This window comes from Eucyclogobius newberryi, unplaced genomic scaffold, assembly GCF_026437365.1.
Source record: "Eucyclogobius newberryi isolate DKJ021-1_F unplaced genomic scaffold, fEucNew1.0.hap1 SCAF_21, whole genome shotgun sequence".
NCBI classification, from domain to species: Eukaryota; Metazoa; Chordata; class Actinopteri; order Gobiiformes; family Gobiidae; genus Eucyclogobius; species Eucyclogobius newberryi.
The window spans coordinates 831,385-854,050 of NW_027315846.1; the positions used below are offsets into that span (position 1 = coordinate 831,385).

The window sequence follows — 22,666 nt, forward strand, 5'->3', positions numbered from 1 at the left end:
CGTGATGCTGTAGTTTGTATTTGTTTGTTTACTTGTTGTTATTTGTTTGTTCTGGCTCGTTGACGGCCGTGATGCTGTAGTTTGTATTTGTTTGTTTACTTGTTGTTATTTATTTGTTCCGGCTCGTTGAGGGTCGTGATGCCGGTTTGTCCCACGCCGCCGCGCGCCCCTTGAACGCGGCCTAATCCAGCTCCAGCGCGGAGCGGCCATTTTGGTCCCACCTCGCCCCGACAGCAGCAGCGCCACTTCGGCCCCTCAGAGATGGACCAGACCGAGCCCCGGACCCGCGCCTCGGCCGCCCGCGTCGCCTGAAGCCCCTCGCCGAGCCCCGGAGCCCCCGTCGCGCACCTCCGGACATGTTTTTGGACGCACTTCGGAGCCATCTTCTCCGGGAAGCGGCCGCCGACAGACGCTAACTCTCCGTCCGCCGTAGTTCGTCTCGAGCCCCGGAATAAGAGAGACGCGCCGTGATTTGGGACGCGCCGCGACGAAGGTGCGGACGCCATAATCCGCCGGTGAAACGTCTCGGCCACTCTGTGTCCTCTCGCGTTTGGACTCGAGGCGGTTTCGGAGCGTTAACAGTTGGAAAATCGGCTGAAACACGTCCGGTGTTGCGCCGAATTATGCACCCCCTGCTCAGAGGCGCGTCTGTGCTCCGCCGGCAGACACTTTTTGGGGTTGTTTTGTGGCCATTTTACGATCAGACAAATCAAATTAAGGTCATTTTTACCAATCAAATGTCTTGGTCTGAACCGAAATGAGCTGTTCTGCATTTTAATTGAATCTTTTGACAGGAGAACGCTTGGCTTTTAAAGACCAAAGTGTCGGGTACTTTTTTCAGACGTGTTTTTTCTCGTCCTTTTGTAATGAAATGTCTTTGTTTTTAGTCCTTTTACCATCAAATATCTTTATCCACGCATGTTTTAGCTTCCCTGTAATCTAATTTAAGCTTTCAACAGGTTAACAATCGATCGACTATTAGAGCAGAAAAGGTGCTTATGTTAGGAACTTTTGACATTAGCTCCACTTACTTTTTTTGTGTGTGTTCCTTATATAGAATCAAATGTCAGTTATTTTTCACAACAAACTGTCTGTGTCTACACCTAATTTAGCCATTCTGTGTTCTATTTTAATCTTTAAATCGGAGAACTTGTACAGAAATTTGTTAAGTTGGCAAATTTTGACATCGATATTACACTAAACACAATTTTAAACTAAATCACAGTGTTGTTCAGTTCCAAACACTAATATGTTTTGTGTTTTTTTTGTCTTTTTGTAGCGTTTTTTGCCGTTCGGAGCCAAAGGGATGTCCTCGTCTTCTGGGGAGCACTTTTCGCCGTAACACCGGTCCTCCGCGTTCACATTTGGCCCATGCCGAGGCCGTTTTACCCCGCACAAACGTCTCTTTCGTCGGCTGCGGCACCGCGCGGGGACTCGGTGGACTTTGTGGACTTTTCTGTCGCTTTTGTGCGGGATTTAAACCTTTTTGAAACGGAAACGAGGGGGAAACGATGTCAACCAAAACGCCTTTGCCGACGGTGAACGAAAAATCGACGGAAAGCGTAAGTACAAGTCGTTTCTATCGCCCTTGCGACGTCACGCACCGCGATTTAACTCGACCGAAGTCTTATATAAAGTTTAAATCGACATCGCGGCTGTTTTTGTCAACGTTTTTCGAGTTTTTCTTGATGTCGTTTTGCACTTTTGTGTCCGCGAGCACATCCTCTCGGCTAAACACGCCCTAAGTGCGAAGTTTTGTCACGTTTATCACGTCGAACCGGGATTAAAAACGTAGATTACACTCTAAACTTTGTCACAGAAGCATAAACTTATTTGTTGATCGAAATAGCGACTTTTATTCGGGCTCGAAACGCGACCAAACTCTTCGCTCTTTCGCCCCGTTTCTTTTCTGGCAGGCAACAGTCGTTTACGTCCCGCGCGCTCATTGGCCGCTTCGAGCCGTCAGTCATCGCGCTCCGCCGTCCAGTGTCCGCCCCCCTCCCCCCCTCCTCGCGGCGACGGTCCAAACAAGCGGCGCTTCCGGTCTGAGCTTTTCAGCGGAAAACGCGCCGCTTTTGTCGCTAATCCCGTGTTTTTTTTTGTGCAATTTAAGACTTATATAACGGCTCAAACGACAGGACGCGGCGACATGAGCACGTGCCCGGCTAAAAAGCTTCTTAAATGAAGATTGTGTTGTAGAAAGCAGTTTTCTTTCCTCAGGAGCGCTTTATGCTGAAAGAGATTGTACTTTAGCCAATTAATCGATCGACTAAATGTTTAACACAACGGAAGAAAACAGTCGTTTTAAAAATGTATTTAGTGGAAACGGTGCAGATATTAAGGTGAAAAAGTATTAAAGATAAATATGAAACTTTTTCTGTAATTTACTGTAGAATAAAAAGTTTAGTACAGGTATAAAAAAGGCCTTTAATGTGTAAAAATTGCCACATTTGCACATATCTGAGACGCTTGAATATGAAAATATTATAGCCTGGTTGTTTCATTCTTATTTTTTTTTTGTTTCATTTTGTAGATAGAAGAAATACAGTTTATTTTAATATATATATATATATGTATATATATTTATTTATATATATATATTTATTTATATATATATATATATATATATATATATATATATATATATATTATATTATATTATATTATAAATCTTACTTTATTTGAGTAAACTAGATATGACTGAAATCAATTGTAACAAATAACCCCAAAACAAATCACATTTCACCTATTTTTTTGGAATTCAAACTTAAATAAATCAGGTTTAGAATTGGATATCAAACATACTTTCTGTCTGTGGGAGGAAAATGTATTTGTGGAAAACAGCCTTTGATGTTTAAATATCCCTTTATTCATCTATAACTTCCAATGGGTTAAATTAAATGATCTTTAGTTGCAGATTGAACAATTAAACAAAGCTGTAGTATTTCTATGTTCAGAGGACAACGATCATTAAAAAAATCATTGCTTTCAACTGTTAAACGCTCAAAGAAACGAGTGAAAATAAGTCGTAATAATAAGTTGTAATAATAAGTCGCAATAACACGACAGCTTCACGTGTGCTGCTGTGAAATGGAGCAAAGGTTTGTGGGTACTGTAGATTGAAGATGAAGAAAGGGCTGGATTTCATGCCATGTTGTTGTGTTCGACGTGCACGTCTTTAACACGTCCAGGAGCGGTAACGTTTGAGAGACGACGCAAATCTGTTCACAATTCCATGTATTTCAGGAGATGTTTGTAGAATTTTGGAGTTTGCGGAATAAATTTTGCCACTTAAATGTTTTGTCACTTTTCAAATTGTGATTTCCATTCAATTGTTTATTATTTTGTGTGGCTTTCTTTTTTCTTTTTCTTTTGAAATGTATGCAAATAAAAAGTAGAAAAATGAGCAGAGAGCAGGACAAAATTTGTTTTTGATTCAACTTAAAAACCGCAGATAGTTTTCCCACTAGAAACAGTAAAAAAAAGGTTTTTCTCTCAATTCATCTTTGTGTTTTTACAAAAATCCTCTGAACGTGAAACAACTTGACGCAGATGAAGCTTTAGTTTGACCACAATTTGACCTGAAGACTAAATGTTTTTTCCACTAAAAACACAAAATATTCACCTGTCGTTTGTTGTTTTTGTTTTGTCCTGAACCTAAAGTACGTCTTTTAGAATTCACTTGACCGTTATTCAGTTTTAAATGAGTCCTGAACACTAGATATTTATTTGAATGAGAATTAAATGCTGAAAATCGTTGGACTGCGAGAAAACTTGCAAAGGTATTTAAGTCATATTTCTGCAATTTTTTAAAATGTGTATTTTTTATGGCTGCAGCGATTAATCAGAACAATAACGAGGAATTTTGTCTGTTGCGTTTGGTCATTAGAAAAATCGACATGAAACGCCTGATGCTGTGAACGCGTCTGCAATGAATCGTTTGTGTTCTATATCGTCCTGTTTCACCACTGCACTTGAGTTTTGAACGTTCTCCCTGTTCCACCAACATTTGTCCCATTTACGCTGCATTTTAATTCATCTGCGGCGACTTTTACCTCACGATTGTACGTTTGGCGGATCATTTAGCTGTGCAGACTTTACTCTCTGTGTTGCATTCGTACTCTTGCCTCCTTCTTATGCTTTGGATGAAATGTCACACTAAGTTTACTCGTGACGGTGAAACGTCACTAAGTTTTCTCATGACGGTGAAACGTCACTAAGGTTACTTGTGACGGTGAAACGTCTGGCGGCGAGCGGCCGTTTGGGTGTTTGCCATAAGGCGACGCAAACACGATCGTTAATAAAACCGACACGCGCTCGTTTAACCGGTCGAAAGGTAAACAAGTCGTGCTGTTTGTTTACCCTGTCGGAGCGGGGCGGGGCCGAGGAGAAGGCGGAGCTTTTGGACCCCTGTAACGACAGCGGGCTTGTCAGTTAGATTTAGCGTAAAGGTCAATAATGCAGAGAGCAAAGGTCAAACGGGAGGATGAGTTTGATCCTTCTACAGTTCTATAGATAAGACAGTCCTACTGTCCTACTGTCCTACAGTCTTACAGGCTTACAGTCTTACAGTCTTAGTCTTACAGTACAGTCCTACAGTCTTAGTCTTACAGTACAGTCCTACAGTCCTACAGTCCTACAGTCCTACAGTCTTAGTCTTACAGTACAGTCCTACAGTCTTACAGTACAGTCCTACAGGCTTACAGTCTTACAGTCTTAGTCTTACAGTACAGTCCTACAGTCTTAGTCTTAGTCTTACAGTACAGTCCTACAGTCCTACAGTCCTACAGTCTTAGTCTTAGTCTTACAGTACAGTCCTACAGTCTTACAGTACAGTCCTACAGGCTTACAGTCTTACAGTCTTAGTCTTACAGTACAGTCCTACAGTCTTAGTCTTACAGTACAGTCCTACAGTCTTACAGTACAGTCCTACAGGCTTACAGTCTTACAGTCTTAGTCTTACAGTACAGTCCTACAGTCTTAGTCTTACAGTACAGTCCTACAGTCTTACAGTACAGTCCTACAGGCTTACAGTCCTTTAGTCTTAGTCTTACAGTACAGTCCTACAGTCTTAGTCTTACAGTACAGTCCTACAGTCTTACAGTACAGTCCTACAGTCTTACAGTACAGTCCTATAGGCTTACAGTCTTACAGTCTTAGTCTTACAGTACAGTCCTACAGTCTTAGTCTTACAGTACAGTCCTACAGTCTTACAGTACAGTCCTACAGTCTTACAGTACAGTCCTACAGGGTTAGTCTTACAGTACAGTCCTACAGTCTTACAGTACAGTCCTACAGTCTTAGTCTCAGTCTTACAGTACAGTCCTACAGTCTTACAGTACAGTCCTACAGGCTTACAGTCCTTTAGTCTTAGTCTTACAGTACAGTCCTACAGTCTTAGTCTTACAGTACAGTCCTACAGTCTTACAGTACAGTCCTACAGTCTTACAGTACAGTCCTACAGTCTTAGTCTCAGTCTTACAGTACAGTCCTACAGTCTTAGTCTTACAGTACAGTCCTACAGTCTTACAGTACAGTCCTACAGTCTTACAGTACAGTCCTACAGTCTTAGTCTCAGTCTTACAGTACAGTCCTACAGTCTTACAGTCCTACAAAGTCCTACAGCAGTGAAAAGGGTCAAAAACAAGACTAAACCAGGTCTAAATGTCTGATCTGAACCAGGACTAAATTTAGACTGAATGCAGCAGAAAATCAGGTGTTTGGGACAAACCAGGGCCAGTTAATAATATTGTAATATTTTTGGTGAATGTTATTGGTAATTAAAAAAAACTAAACTAAAACTATGTCAAGAAGTTTATATTTTCATCAACAAATAGTATTATTTTTTTGTATTAATATTTGAAAACAAAAAATGATTAATGAATGGAGTGGATTATGATTAAAAATGTGAAATAAATGTTTCAATCCCAGAGCCTCAAAGTGAACCATATTTAAATGTTTTAGTTTGTTTGCTGAATTAACATTTTTCCTTGACAGAAATAAATGTTTGACACAATTTTGACTAAAACTAAAAGTAATTTTAATCTTTAGTCTTGAAGCTTCAAGACTAAAAATAAATGAAAATGTCTTGTCAAAATGAACACGGGTTAATTATTATTATTTATTAGTGCTGGAAGACGACGAGGAACAAGTCCAGACTAAACCAAGACTCACAAACACCACTCACAGAAACAAACACAATAAAAGAGTCTAGACTTAAAAAGCAGAACTAAAAAATCCAAAACAAAACTGAAACTGGACCTTTAAACAACAGGACTTTAAAAATATGAGACGTCAAAAGAGTAAAACCCATTTAAAACCGCTACATTCTCCCTTCAGACGGAGTGCAACGCTTTGTGCTCTTATTCTGAAATCCCGTGACTTCCTGTGGGCGTGTTCTTGTGGCAGCGCTGACGCGCACACACACACACACTCCGCTCGGCTCAAACTCGGGACAAACTAAAGCGGCAGAGGACTTTATTTATGGGATTATCTTTTGTTTTGTCTCTGGTTTGAAACATGACGGGCGCTGGAACCAACAGGAGGCCCCGCAGTTTAGTGAGTAAACAACAACAACAAACACATTTACAACGGTTAACCATCGTCTAAGAGGAAGTTTGTACTGTCTAAGTGTTGATAACAGTTAGCAAGTTTTAGTTTAGCGTAGTTCTTTATTTAAAAGATTTGGACGTGTTGTTTTAGTGTTTTTTTTAATTAGAATTGGAGTAAAAAGTAGAAGACTAAAGACTAAACCTGGAGTGAAACCAGTTCAGAGCGAGAATGACAAAAGAGCTCGTCATTAAAACAGGTTCGACCGAGAAGTGAAGAGCTGAAGCAGAGCGGCTAAAGTTCACTTCCTGTTCACCGGAGTGGGGGCCGGAGTGTGGCCCCTGGAGTGTGGGCCCCGGAGTGTGGGCCCCGGAGTGTGGCCCCCGGAGTGTGGCCCCCGGAGTGTGGCCCCCGGAGTGTGGCCCCCGGAGTGTGGCCCCCGGAGTGTGGCCCCCGGAGTGTGGCCCCTGGAGTGTGGCCCCTGGAGTGTGGCCCCTGGAGTGTGGCCCCTGGAGTGTGGCCCCTGGAGTGTGGGCCCCGGAGTGTGGGCCCCGGAGTGTGGGCCCCGGAGTGTGGGCCCCGGAGTGTGGGCCCCGGAGTGTGGGCCCCGGAGTGTGGGCCCCGGAGTCAGGAGTGTGGGCCCCGGAGTCAGGAGTGTGGGCCCCGGAGTCAGGAGTGATTGAATAGTTTTCATCTGGACTCGACCGACACAATTAACCTCCGGCCCGTCCTCCCCTCCGGCCCGTCCTCCCCTCCGGCCCGCCCTCCCCTCCGGCCCGCCCTCCCCTCCGGCCCGCCCTCCCCTCCGGCCCGCCCTCCCCTCCGGCCCGTCCTCCCCTCCGGCCCGCCCTCCCCTCCGGCCCGCCCTCCCCTCCGGCCCGCCCTCCCTCCTTTTCTCTAGGATTTGAATTGGTGGTGTTTAGATTAAACTCACGATCCACTCTAGTGCTTTTTTCAACAATAATAGTTTGTTTTGTGTGAATTCTTGTGCAGTTTGGGTCATATTCATAGAGTTCAAAGGTCATTGGTTTTGGAGGTCACATATTCAAAAGTGTAAATGTTTTAAGTGTTAAAAAGTCTGATTGATGCTTCTTCCACGACGAGGAAATATTGACTTTATCGCTGTCAAATGGTGTTGTTGTTGTTAACCTTGAAATAAATGGTTAAAGTTACTGGAAAAGTAGCAACTAAGGCTGAAAAACATCTAATTGTAGTTTCATAGATTTGTATTTTAATAGTTCAGTTCAAAGTTTCACATTTTAAACGCCATCAGGAATGTCACATATTTGGACCAAAAATACTTAATTTTGCTTCTAAAATGTTCATTATTATTCTAATTTTTTGTTCTCAGGATTATATTGTGCTCTGAATCAGCGCGATCACATGACTCGTACAGTCGTACCTGTGAAATCCACTGCACACTGAAGCATCAGTTCTGTCTGTCTAAAACACGCTAAATCTACTGTTACTACGGATCCATTATATTATTGACTGTTACACGCTCATGCGTGCCACGTCCCCCCCTCCTCCCGTGGTGCGTTTTGGGCAAACCCGGAAGAAAACATCTTTTTGAAATTGAAATTATATTTATATTCCGTCCGACTGTGCAATATATTTCATTAAAAAATTCGTAAACCAAGTAATAAAATAACTGCGGCCTTTATCGGGTTTGTGTGGAGTGGTTGTCGTGGAGTGGTTGTCAAATCTCTGCTGCCTCTAGTGGCCGGACCTGCAGTGGCTGGCGATAATGGCGTTTTGCATTTACAGGATTATATTGTGCTCTGAATCAGCACGATTAAATGACACGTGTAGTTGTACCTGTGACATTTAAATCTGACCCTCCGCTCTGACCCTTCGCTCTGACCCTCCGCTCTGACCCTTCGCTCTGACCCTCCGCTCTGACCCTCCGCTCTGACCCTCCGCTCTGACCCTCCGCTCTGACCCTCCGCTCTGACCCTTCGCTCTGACCCTCCGCTCTGACCCTCCGCTCTGACCCTCCGCTCTGACCCTTCGCTCTGACCCTCCGCTCTGACCCTCCGCTCTGACCCTCCGCTCTGACCCTTCGCTCTGACCCTCCGCTCTGACCCTCCGCTCTGACCCTTCGCTCTGACCCTCCGCTCTGACCCTCCGCTCTGACCCTCCGCTCTGACCCTCCGCTCTGACCCTTCGCTCTCTGTCCACGCAGCACTCGTCGTCCCACAGTAACGGGCGTTCGGATGCCGGCTCGCGCTCGTCCCGCTCGGGCGTCCGGACGCGCAGCTCGGACGACCCGCAGCCGCCGCACGTGGGGAACTACCGGCTCCTCAAGACCATCGGGAAAGGAAACTTCGCCAAAGTCAAGCTGGCCCGGCACATACTCACGGGCAGAGAGGTGAGAGCGACCGCCGGGTGACCGCCAACCGCGAGGAGGCGACCGGTTCAAGACCCGCGACGCACTCCTGTGGATTCCTCCTGTGGAAGTGCAGAGGAGACTAGGATGTACTTTTAAATATTTAAATGTATCTTTATACAAATAACACTCCCCTTTGGATGATATAATGTCATTTTCAACACAAAATAAGTCAGTTTTTAATATCTCCATGTGTTTTTAGCTGTATTCCAGTCGTCCTTGGACTGACGCTTTAGTTAAGTTGGAAAAAACAAAACAAAATGACTCAAACACGATATGAAAAAAGAAGGCAAATCAGACAAAATGTTGATCCAATTAAGTAAATGTTTTACCCGCACGTTTTTATTACATTTGTAAGTTTCAAATCGACGTGAGGGTGACATTAGTGCTTTGTAGACGTTAGCAACATTAGCAACATTAGCATAACAGAGCATTTCTAACTACAGAGGCTCAGCAGCAGCACAGGGGCTGGTTCACTCGCGCAGTATTTAAACTGAAGGGAAAATAACAGTGTGGGGTGCACGGTGGCAAAGGCGGTTAGTGCTCTTGCCTCCCAAGAAGGAGCTCATGGGTTCAATTCCTGGACCAGACCAACATCACATGATCTCTCTGGGTGGAGTCTGCATGTTCTCCCCGTGTTACCGTGGGTTCTCTCCAGGTTCTCTGGCTCCTCCCACCGTCCAATCACATGCAAGTGTCAGGTACAATTGGTGACTCTAAATTGGCCCTAGTGAATGAATGTGAGCGTGAACTGTCTGTAATGTCTATGTCTCTGTGTTGGCCCCGTGACAAGTTGGCCACTGTCCAGGGTGTACCCCGCCTAAGGCCCGAAGTCACCGGGATAGGCTCCAGTCACCCGCGACCCCAAAAGGGAACAAGCGGTAGAAAATGGATGGATGGATGGATGGAAAATAACAGTCGATATTTTAACGGTCAAACGTTAGATTTTGATCCAAACGCCGGATGCAGACGTGCTGGATTTTCTAACTGATAAACTCTGGGTTCTGAAATGTTGAGTTCCCGAGATACACCTTCACCTTCAGCTACATGATGTATGCTAACGCTAACACCTTCAGCTACATGACGTATGCTAACGCTAACACCTTCAGCTACATGACGTATGCTAACGCTAACACCTTCAGCTACATGACGTATGCTAACGCTAACACCTTCAGCTACATGACGTATGCTAACGCTAACACCTTCAGCTACATGACGTATGTTAACGCTAACACCTTCAGCTACATGACGTATGCTAACGCTAACACCTTCAGCTACATGACGTATGCTAACGCTAACACCTTCAGCTACATGACGTATGCTAACGCTAACACCTTCAGCTACATGACGTATGCTAACGCTAACACCTTCAGCTACATGACGTATGCTAACGCTAACACCTTCAGCTACATGAGGCACAGACAGAACTGGGGTAAGTGTCTGGTATGTTAACGTAACATATGAACAGTTATTCAGATAACTATAGCATAAAGAACATGCTAACAAGTTTAGCAAAGCATCAGTTTTACCCCAAATCACTAAATCCATTGAATTCTTCTTCCTCTGTGTCACTTCTAAACAACTCCACAAACTCCAGAGGAAGAGGAAGTGACTGTTTGCATTTGTCCCAGAGCCAATTCCTGCTCAAATGTGTGTCCAGTTTTGATTCTAGATTTGATTCTTCAGTCTAGATTAGTTTATCGGGTTAGTGGGGTGGGGAGTGGTCAGTGGGGAGTGGTCAGTTTGTCGCGGCGGTTGAAGCTCTCCTGCCTCCAGTGGCCGGCCCTGCAGAGGCTGGAGATAATGGCGTTTTGCGTTTACAGTAACTCGATGCTTCTGTCGCGCCATGTCCGTGTTCTGACTATAAATACTTGTGTTCACAGGTGGCCATTAAGATCATAGACAAGACCCAGCTCAACCCCAACAGCCTTCAGAAGGTACGTGCTCTACTGCAGCTATTGCGGCTTGTATTGTTGTAGCCCTGTTGTAGCCCTGTGTTGTAGCCCTGTGTTGTAGCCCTGTGTTGTAGCCCTGTGTTGTAGCCCTGTGTTGTAGCCCTGTGTTGTAGTCCTGTTGTAGTCCTGTTGTAGTCCTGTTGTAGTCCTGTTGTAGTCCTGTTGTAGCCCTGTTGTAGCCCTGTTGTAGCCCTGTTGTAGCCCTGTTGTAGCCCTGTTGTAGCCCTGTTGTAGCCCTGTTGTAGCCCTGTTGTAGCCCTGTGTTGTAGCCCTGTGTTGTAGTCCTGTTGTAGTCCTGTTGTAGCCCTGTGTTGTAGTCCTGTTGTAGTCCTGTTGTAGTCCTGTTGTAGTCCTGTTGTAGTCCTGTTGTAGCCCTGTTGTAGCCCTGTTGTAGCCCTGTTGTAGCCCTGTTGTAGCCCTGTGTTGTAGCCCTGTGTTGTAGCCCTGTGTTGTAGCCCTGTGTTGTAGCCCTGTGTTGTAGCCCTGTTGTAGTCCTGTTGTAGTCCTGTTGTAGTCCTGTTGTAGTCCTGTTGTAGCCCTGTTGTAGCCCTGTGTTGTAGCCCTGTGTTGTAGCCCTGTGTTGTAGCCCCATTGTAGCCCTGTTGTCTTGTAGTCCTGTTGTAGCCCTCTTCTAGCCCCTTTCTAGCCCCTTTCTAGCCTTGTAGTCCTGTGTAGGATGTGATTCCTCGCGTGCCGCCCTGAACCGGAGCTGGTCTGACTGTCCTCGTGAAATGAGCCCGAGCAGGAAGCTCCTTTGCTCCTTTAAGATGCTAATGTCGCGCAGAGACTGAATGGACTGTCGACGGTTTCACTCCAGTTTGAAGTCTCCTGCTTTTGTTCACAACATACACAGGATCAATAACTGAACAAGGACAAAGCTGGTTTTGATCTGAAGAGTTTCATTTCAGAGCCGGTGTGAACAAAAGGGGCTCAACACTTCTGGATGTGGATGTGCAATGGCCAAAAAACATATTAGGCAATAGTTTTCCTGCTTTAGAGTTTGTCAATCGCAGCGACTCTATCCGCGCTTTCATTCCGACTAGTTATTTTAGATATCGACCGGGTTTCAGCAGCTCTGGCCTCCGCTCCACATCAGATTTTCCACCACAAACATTGATTTTATGTGTTCCCCTCCGGCACCGGCCGAACCCAACGAGACGACCGACAGCGCAGACGGCGTTTGTGGCAAAAAGGCCGGAGTAAACGGCGTCCGCGGTGTCGTTTCTCCCTCAGAGACTCGCCGGGTTATTTTAGGAAACCGTAGTACACTTAATATTGGAGCCGACATTTGCATAAAGCGTTTGACTGACGGATGAAAAGCACCGGCCGGGCGCAAAGTCTAATTTTAGAAACTCTGCTGCGCAGTGCCTCAAATTGGACCTGACAGTGAGATTGTGATTGTGATTTCTAAAAAGAACTACAATAAATGCTAAATTCAAAGTGATGTGACGTTGTTGCTGTTTTTTCTGGTCTTTAACGCCACAAAAAGTTGCTAAAATTGCCCCTTATTTGCTTTTTAATGACCCTACTTGTGGAAATTGTTGCAAGAATAAATAGCGAAGCAGTTTATTATTATTAACGCAGCCGCGACTGCCTCTTTGTCTTTAATATTTCTGAGCTTTTGTTTGTTAAACTCATCGCTATAATCTATAAATCTCTGTAATTATGAAAGTGTTTTGACGCCTCGTATTCAGTGGATTTTGGTGCAGTTTGTTCACGAGGGTGTGAAGCCGCGATCGCACCCAGAGTTGGACAATCGCGCGCGGTTACGAAACACTAACAGCGTGAAGTTATTGGCGGTTCGTGTCGGACCGGAACAAACTCTCGGTACGTGAAGGTTACTCACAGGGATGGTACGCGGTATACTTGAGTTTAAAGTGGCGTTTAAGGTGGCGTTGTGCAGGTTGTGTGCGCGTGGACACAGTTGGGAGCTCGGCGCATCAGGACGGGAAGATAGTCGTGGAATTAATCGTTTACCGAACTATACACTCACTCCAAATCATGTCATGTGAAGATTTATGACCCCGACAAAGCAGGAGGTCCCAAAATGTGTGTTTTTAAATGATAAAAAAACTAATTGTTGTTTGCATTTTGCAACATTAAAAGGTTGCTGGGTTGGAGGAAAAAATGCTGATATTACTTTCTAATTTTATTCTTTACTTATCTTGAGTTCTTAATGGTCCTACCCAGCTCTGTTTTTCTTTGTATTTTTGTGTGTATTATTTTCTTTGTAATTTTAATTTCCTTGTAATTTTAATTTCTTTGTAATTTTTGTTTACTTGTAATTTCTATTTATTCATAATTTGTATTTATTTTTATTTTATTTATTTTATAGGTCAGTTTTTTTGTTATTTCATGTGAAAATAAATATAAAAATAAAGAGTGTAAAAGCAGATTAAGCTGTCGAGCTCTTCTCTCTTACGTAACCGCCCCGGCAGCCTCACATCTGTCCCGTGCATCTGTCCCGAGTCGACCCCCGCCCCTCTGCAGGGGTCAGAGGTCGCGCAGGGGAGGGGCAGGAGGAGGTGGGAGGGGTTTGATTAAACAGAAGCTGACGCAGAGGTTTTTCATTCAGACGTCGCTCGAAGTTTAAAGATTTATTTCACTTTCTCTATACTTTATTTCACTTTGCATTTGGGTCTTTTAGTACAACAATAAACGTGTTATTATTGCTTTCACTTTTTGTTTTCGTACAGTTGATATAAAAGTGAAAATGGTGTAAAACATCTCTTTAGCAACACATGTTTCTACACACGACGTCCTGATAAACCATGACCTCTTCACGCCCCGACACAAAAACCATAAAGTTATGACCAATGATGAATTTCTTAATCATCATTATGCACATTTTGGGCTGCGGTTTTGACTCTTTGACTTGTTTTTAGGATTTATTCCATGCGACTTTTATCCAGCAGCAAATGCAAAAAACTTATTTGTGAACGAGGCGGCGATCCAAGACAAAAATGTTAAACTGTCTCAGAAAATTCCCAGTTTTAAGCGGACATTTACTTTCAGCAAAGTAACATTTTTAGCGAGTAAATAAACATCCCGATTATTAACCTTTATTCACTATCATTCACCCTTTATTCACAATTATTCACCTTCACCCTTTATTCACCTTTATTCACCTATTTACTATTATTCACCCTTTTATTCACATTTATTCACCCTTTATTCACATTTATTCACCCTTTATTCATGATTATTCACGATTATTCACATTTATTCACGATTATTCACCTTTATTCACGATTATTCACCTTTATTCACGATTATCCGTGAGACTGTGAAATCTCGTCCGTCACGTGACCATTTTTCAACCGCCCGAACGAACAAATAAACGTGACTAAAACAGCCAGATGAAAAAGTAGATTGACTTAAAACCACTTCATTTTACTTCTAAAATGATCGATGAAGCCGATACTCTCGACGTCGTTGCTTTCCGCTAACGTGACCGTGTTTTATTTGCAAAAATAAATATGAATTTGCTGTTAAACCTTGAGCAAACATGAAATTGACCTTCTTTCAGAAGGTCTTATTTGTCTTGCCCTTTGACCTTGGACTTGCTCTTGAGCGTTCACTTTGGCGTCTTCATGTCAGTCAGGCGTTCCTTCTTTGAGCTGTATTGTTTGCGCTCCATCTACTGGCAGCAGAGGGAAGTGCTACGGGGAAATGCACCAAAATGAGCTTGTTATACAGTAGTTATTTAAAAATATTAAAAAAAATATATATATAGGGCGGTCTGGTTTTAGTTTGACATTAAGTAGCCCCTCTGTAGCCCCGCTGTAGTCCCGCTGTAGTCCCGCTGTAGTCCCGCTGTAGCCCCGTTGTAGTCCCGTTGTAGTCCCGTTGTAGCCCTGTTGTAGTCCCGTTGTAGTCCCGTTGTAGCCCTGTTGTAGTCCTGTTGTAGTCCCGCTGTAGCCCCGTTGTAGCCCCGCTGTAGCACTGCTGTAGTCCCGTTGTAGCCCTGTTGTAGTCCCGTTGTAGTCCCGCTGTAGTCCCGCTGTAGTCCCGCTGTAGTTCCGCTGTAGTCCTGCTGTAGTCCCGCTGTAGCCCCGTTGTAGTTCCGTTGTAGCCCCGCTGTAGCCCTGCTGTAGTCCTGTTGTAGTCCCGTTGTAGCCCTGTTGTAGTCCTGTTGTAGTCCCGCTGTAGCCCCGCTGTAGTCAAATCAAATCAAATCAATTTATTTTTGTAAGGCCCAAAATCACAACAACAGTTGCCTCTGAGGGCCACAGGGAGAAATGAATCAACAATGTCTGTGATGGCGAGGGACGATGTCCCAGGGTCCTCTGTCCTTAGACTCTCCTTCTCGGCCAGGAATAACTACAAAAAAACCTCTTTGGGAAAAAAGCGTAGAAACCTGGAGGAGTTCCAGTGAAGGAGAGATCCGACTCTCACAGACGGACAGACGGACACAAGGAGACTGGAGCTGGACCCACTCTTCAGGCAGAAGAGGGACCGTCTGAGTCGAGCTGGACCCACTCTTCAGGCAGATGAGGGACCGACTGAGGCGAACTGGACCCACTCTTCAGGCAGATGAGGGACCGACTGAGGCGAACTGGACCCACTCTTCAGATGAGGGACCGACTGAGGCGAACTGGACCCACTCCTCAGGCAGATGAGGGACCGTCCACACAGGGCAGGGACCACTTCACCAGGGGAGGGGCATCTGGGTCCACAGGTCCTCAGGAGTGAGAGAAAGAAAAGAAGGCGGTGAACAGTTTGCAAGTGGAATCAAAAAATAAATATTGTTTGATAGCATAAGTAGTCAGAAGAAGAGGATAGTGCTCAAGCTGTCATACTTCCCCCAGCATAGTTACTCCTAGGGCAGCGTAGCTAAAGCTGTGGGTTTATGTTTCTGTTCCTAACTAGTCTGACCATAAGCGATTTTGAAGAGGAACGTTTTAAGCCTGGACTTAAATGAAGAGACTGTGTCAGCATATTTAACATGGGTCGGGAGCTGATTCCATAACACAGGAGCTTGGTAGCTAAACGCTCTACCTCCTACAGTACTTTTAGAGACTCTTGGCACCACCAGAAGGCCGGCATTCTGAGAGCGAAGAGCTCTGTTTGGATGATATGGTTCTATAGCATCTTTGAGGTAGGATGGGGCCATGTCATTTATGGCTTTGTAGGTCAAGAGTAGAATTTTGAATTTGATTCTGGACTCGACGGGGAGCCAGTGAAGAGACTTCAGCACCGGCGTAATGTGTTCTCTTCTTTTTGTTCCTGTTAGTAATCTTGCTGCTGCATTTTGAACCAGTTGAAAGCTTTTTATGGAGCTTTTAGGACACGCTGCAAGCAGGGAGTTACAGTAGTCTAATCTAGTTGTTACAAATGCATGGATAAGTTTTTCGGCATCACTTTTAGGCAGGATTCTTCTGATTTTGGCTCTTGTTGCGCAAATGGAAATAGGCTGTTTTACAAGCTTGATTTATATGAGCTTTAAATGAGAGCTCCTGGTCAAATAAGACTCCAAGGTTTCTTACAGTAGAACTGGAGGCTACACTGACATTGTCCAGTGTGACTATCTGCTCAGATAGAGCGTCTCGTAGATGCTTAGGGCCAAGCACAATGACCTCGTTTTTTTCAGAGTTAAGAAGCAGGTAGTTTAGTGTCATCCAGGTTTTTATCTCCTTCACACAAGTACAAAGTCTGTCTACTTGATCGCTCTGATCAGGTTTCATTGATAAATACAGCTGAGTGTCATCTGCATAGCAGTGGAAGTTAATGTCATGCTTTCTGATAATGTTGCCTAATGGTAGCATATAAAGAGTAAACAGAATTGGACCGAGTACCGAACCCTGTGGCACACCGTAAATTACTTTAGAGCTTGGTGAGGAGCTCTGGTTTACATTAACAAATTGGAACCTATCAGATAGATAGGATTTAAACCAGCTGAGGGCTGTTCCTCCAACACCTACATCACATTCTAACCTCTGCAGTAGAATGTTGTGGTCGATGGTGTCAAACGCTGCGCTGAGGTCCAACAGAACCAGGATTGAGACCAGTCCATCGTCAGCGGCTAATAACAAATCATTTGTGACTTTAACTAGTGCAGTTTCAGTGCTGTGGTGGGCTCTGAACCCTGACTGGAAAACTTCAAATAAGTTATTGTCCTGCAGGTGGCGACAAAGCTGTTTTACTACAACTTTTTCAAGGATTTTAGAGACGAAGGGAAGATTTGAAATAGGTCTGTAGTTTACCAATAGGTCGGGATCTAGATTAGGCTTTTTCAGAAGAGGTTTAATGACGTCATGTTTGAAGGACTGTGGAACATAGCCACTTTCGAGTGAAGTATTTATTATATTAAGAATAGGGTCTATAATTAGGGGGAGAATGTCTTTGAGGAGTCTGCTTGGAATGGGGTCTAGGACACAAGTTGAGCTTTTAGAGGACATAATGGCTGAAGTTATCTCTACTTGATCAAGTGAACCTTTCTAAATTTACAGGTGGATTTATATGGGATGTTAGATTTACAGCTTGGGCTAGTTCAGGGCTAATAGCGGGGGTAATTTCATCTAATTTATCTCTGATTGTTTTTATTTTATTGTTAAAAAATAGGAGGAAATCATCAGAGCTGAGTGTAGCTGGGATTGAGGGCTCTACTGCACTGTGACAGTTTGTTACCATGGCTACAGTGCTGAAAAGGAATTTAGTGTTACTTTTGTTGACTTCTATTAGATTTGAATAATATCTGGTTTGGGCCTTACGCAGAGCCTGCTTATAGGACAGCAGGCAACTTTTCCATGCTTTTAGGGATTCTTCTGTGTGAGAGCGACGAAATAATCCCTCTAACTTTCTAACTCTTTGTTTAAGTGAACGCAGTTCTTGGTTGTACCATGGGGAGGCGCGCTTTGGCCTAATGACCTTCTGTTTTAACGGCGCGACAACGTCAAGAGCAGACTTCAGAGAATTCATGGTCAAGTCGACACATTGATCACTTAAACTGGGACTAAAACTGTTCTCAGCAGGATCACATGACATGTCACTGAATATTGGCTCTATTATTTCTTTGAATTTTGAGATAGATTTTTCAGATATTGTCCTTTTCATTATAACTTTATTTTGTGGGACTGGATGATCTTTAAGAATAAACTGAAAGGTAATTAGGAAATGATCTGACAATATAGGGTTTTGAGGGAGGACACTGAGGTCACTAATCTCTGTTCCATACGTTAGGACAAGATCCAGAGTGTTCTTGTGAGTGTGAGTCGGTTTATTTACATTCTGAGTGAAACCAATGCTGTCTAACAAGGCGCTGAAGGCATTACTGAGAGCGTCATCACTCATGTTCACGTGAATATTAAAGTCTCCAACTATAACTATTTTATCCCAGGCTAACACTAAGTTTGATATAAAGTCAGAAAACTCTGTTAAAAACTCTGAGTAGGGACCAGGGGGTCGGTAGATAACTATGAACAAAACTCCTTTTTGGTTTTTCATATTTGGACATGTGATTGACAGCATGAGGCTTTCAAATGAGTGTAATGCATTGTTAGTTTTAGGGCTCATGAGTAGGCTTGAGTGTGAGATCACTGCCACACCACCACCTCGGCCTGTGCTCCTGGCAGTCTGAAAGTTAACATGGGTGGGTGGGGTTAACATGGGTGGGTGGGGTTAACATGGGTGGGTGGGGTTAACATGGGTGGGTGGGGTGGACTCATTTAGTCTGACGTAGTCGTCTTGTTGAAGCCACGTTTCAGTTAGAGCTAGAAGATCTATGTTATAGTCACTAATTAATTCATTAACTTAGAGCGATTTGGAGGAAATTGCTCTAATGTTTAGCAGTCCACATTTTACGTGTTCATTTGTGTATTTGTGTCATTTGTGATTGTTATTTTCCTTAAGTTATTTGGTCTGACGCCTGAAATATTTTTTCTGAGATGTGACTTTTTGGCATTATTTGTACGAGGGACACGAGGGACACGAGGGACACACACAGTCTCTATCTGTCTTGAATCTGAACACTTCACATGTAACAGAACGGGCGAGAGTTCAGCGACAGAGGAGCGTCTTGAACTGCTGCTCTGCACCCAGGGCTCATCCCTAGATGGTCACTTAACACGACTAAGACTATCGGTCAAATTCCGAACTAATAGGGATGTACCCTCCGAAGTCGGATGGATGCCATCCCTGCGTATGAGCCCGGGCTTTCCCCAAAACGCACTCCAGTTATCAATAAAGACAACGTTGTTTTGAGGGCACCATCTGGATAACCAGTTGTTGAATGCTGAGAGACGGCTGTACAATTCAGCATTGATCCGATTGGGCAGGGGACCAGAAAATATTACAGTGTCTGACATCGACTTCGCTAGGTCACACACCGCGGCTACTTGAACTTTGAGCACCTCTGATTGTCTCCGCCGGGCGTCGTTACCGCCTGCGTGAATCACGAATCAGTAGCCCCGCTGTAGTCCTGTTGTAGTCCCGCTGTAGCCCCGCTGTAGCCCCGTTGTAGTCCCGCTGTAGTCTCGCTGTAGCCCCGCTGTAGTCCCGCTGTAGTCCCGCTGTAGCCCCGCTGTAGCCCAGTTGTAGTTCCGTTGTAGTTCCGCTGTAGTCCCGCTGTAGATCCGCTGTAGCCCCGCTGTAGCCCAGTTGTAGTTCCGTTGTAGCCCCGCTGTAGTCCCGTTGTAGTCCCGTTGTAGCCCCGTTGTAGTCCCGCTGTAGCCCTGTTGTAGTCCCGTTGTAGTCCCGCTGTAGCCCCGTTGTAGTTCCGTTGTAGTCCCGCTGTAGTCCCGCTGTAGTCCCGTTGTAGCCCCGTTGTAGTCCCGCTGTAGCCCAGTTGTAGCCCCGTTGTAGTCCCGCTGTAGTCCCGCTGTAGTCCCGCTTTAGTCCCGCTGTAGCCCCGTTATATTCCGTTGTAGCCCCGTTGAGGCATCTCAGGGTACAATAGTTATGTTTTAATTTGTTCATTCTTAGGCTGAATTCCCGTGTAACTGTGGGATTACAGATTCGTTGACCCGGTTTATGGTCCGTATCTCTTTAATTGCATTTGGGGATTTCCATTTTGGACACGTTACCATGGTTACACAGTCTTCTGCACTGGAGATAAAGCCGTTAACAGAGTCCGGCTCCTGAACTATTGACCTGGATCGCCCTGGACACGCTTACATGTAAACTGTGAACAAAGGTGGGCTGGATATTTGCATGTGAAGCTTTATTTGAGCTCTAAGTGTGAATGTGGCGCTCGCACAGCTCCCTTATGGGCTCTTAAAACAGGTTTGTAGATGTCTAAAACATTTCTGTTGATATTATCAGAAAATGACACTGTTAAAAGTATTAAAACTCACAAATCACAACTGCAATGTTAAAAAAAATACAATAAAATCAAGAAAACTCTTCATTTTCACCCCAATTATTATAACATATTTTAGTCACACTGATGTTTGCAAGGATGTTTTAAAGGTCAATTCATGACATGATCATCAATTATACCTCTTTAAAATATTTTCCAAGGCTGAATTGTTCCGTCAACTTGTCCAACAATTATTTCTATTGCACGCCGAGACTTTTTAAACGTATCGCCGATGGTTCTAGACGAAGGATATTTACAATTAACGTGTAGTATTAATGATAATCAGAAACGGTTTCTTCTTTTTTGACGTTTTCAACAAAAAAAACTGCGCTCGGAGTCATTCAGAGTGCTTCATACGACAGCAGCACATCACAACAAAAACAGAAATAATCGGCACAATCGGTGTTTGTATTATTGCCGATTATGACCGGATCAGAAGCCCCGCCCCGCCCCGCCGCCGCTGCCTCACCCGCCCGCGACCGCTTCACGCCCGTTTCACGCCGCTCTTTTACAGCCAAATGCAGCGTTTTAAGTGTTTCCCGTTTACGGCAAATGCCTGATGTCTGACCCCCGTGAAGCTGCTCCTTGCGTTATTTTAGCTTTTGTTTCAACGTCAAGGCAACGTTAGAGCTCTAAAGTTGACTGATTGTGACGAGTCGACTTTAAAACATAAATCTGATCTTATTTTGATGGTTATCCGGACTCTACACATGTGCATATTCTCGATCTAGAAACCATTTAGTTTAATGCTTTCATTCTAAACTCAGACGGCCCCGCCCTGTGTGAAGGAGAGGCTTTTATTGTATGTTTCTGTTTTGCTGCTGCTTATTGGACTTTGCACCGGGACAAACGTCTTTTCACAAAATAAAATGTGTCCAAACGAGCAATTAACTAAGTCTAACCTCCAAACCAAAGGAAAGCACAAGGAAAGCAGGATAAATGAACTGGATTAGGGATGGGACCAGAAAATATATTTTTAAAAACATTTGAACATTTATCAGGATAAAAAAATAAAAATAAAAAAAATAAACAAAAACAAAACATGTCAATATCACTCAACCCTTATCCTAAATTTGTGTTTATGTTTTTATTTTATTCATTTATTTTCATTTGATTTTCATTGATTTTTGATTTATTTCAATTTATTTTATTTAAATATATTTGTTGTATTGCATTTTTTTTCCAATTTATTTTATTTAAATTCATTTTAATTTTTGGGACAGTGCATATTAATGGACATCTGTAATTTCAGTGTCGATTTTCCAGATAAAGCTGAAGAACTTTATTAAACATTTAATTAGAGATATTGACTTCTCAAAGGTTTTTACAGACGTCTGACACTCGTTTTATGAGGACGTAATTCAAAATCCTCAGTCTCGTGTTAATCAGGTTTAAATTTAGATCAATGTCGAGTTTAAGATCAAGTTAACTGCATCGTTATCGACCAACACAAGATTTCACAAAGATTGTTCCCTGTGTTTTTACTACAAACGTCCATTAATGGCATATTTTCCTCTTCTGACCCCGCCCACTCTTCCGCTGCGTTGAATAAAACGTTACAGCAGCGACGAGCAGGAGGCAAAGTGTCGTTAAAGATTCATCTTGACCTCTCCGTGTTTCCCTCGGCTTTTACGACGCTTCAGTGACAAAATGTATCGTTTTAAACCCTTAAACCACGAGCAGTTCTACATTAAAACCTCTGAAACTCTTAAAAACTGTGAATATTGGTGTCGTCCGTTGTCTTCTCGTCGCGGAGCTTTTATTTCATCCGTCATTTTGATTTGACATCATCATTTATCATTTAGAAGAAGTTTATTGAATTTTAATGCCTGGCGCAGGCCGTGTGCCGCAGCTGCTCAAGACGGTGAAACGTCTCGTGTTTTTATCGGCTGTCGCTGGGGAAACGTGGGCATTATACGGATGGGTTCAAACCGCGACGCGACGGACCAAACGCAGAAGGAAAGGTGTGAAAATGAAGGCGATTTAATGAATCCACTTTATTTGTAACGTTTTATGAACTGAAACGTTTTCAAAGTGCTGCACACGAAACATGAAATACTCCTGCTCTGCCTGTGCTCCAAACCATAATCATGATATACAAAAAGTCATCATTATTATTTTTAAATTAAAAAAAATAATAATAAAACAATTATGGAATAGTAAAAAAAAAAAAAAGTATACTAAAATAAAATAATTACAATATTAAAATGGATACAAAATAATGCAATAGTTAAAAAAAACAAAACAAAAAAACAATACTAAATAAGAGAATTACAATATTAAAATGGATAAAAAATAATGCAATAGTTAAAAAATTAAAAAACAATACTAAAATAAAATAATTACAATATTAAAATGGATTTAAAAAACAATACTAAAATAAAATAATTACAATATTAAAATGGATAAAAATACAATAGTAAAAATACCCAAAAAATTAATACTGGAATAAATTTCAATAAAATTGCAACAGTA

The 22,666-nt window shown here is 43.3% G+C and overlaps 1 protein-coding gene across 12 annotated transcripts in view; it reads left to right on the forward strand.

The window, feature by feature from the left end:
- Window positions 1-206: 206 nt before the first annotated feature.
- mark3a (MAP/microtubule affinity-regulating kinase 3a) overlaps window positions 207-22,666 on the forward strand; it is a 63,548-nt gene continuing 41,088 nt past the window's right edge. For 6 of the 12 annotated variants that reach the window (XM_072457059.1, XM_072457064.1, XM_072457058.1 and 3 more), the window contains exons 1-4: window positions 209-493; window positions 1,280-1,562; window positions 8,735-8,920; window positions 10,822-10,875. In XM_072457059.1, the coding sequence (XP_072313160.1) occupies window positions 1,512-1,562; window positions 8,735-8,920; window positions 10,822-10,875 (291 nt within the window). In that variant the 5' untranslated portion in view covers window positions 209-493; window positions 1,280-1,511. Of the gene's footprint in view, window positions 494-1,279; window positions 1,563-6,488; window positions 6,559-8,734; window positions 8,921-10,821; window positions 10,876-22,666 lie in introns of those variants that run through there. The other 6 variants (XM_072457056.1, XM_072457061.1, XM_072457067.1 and 3 more) reach the window with 3 other exon arrangements.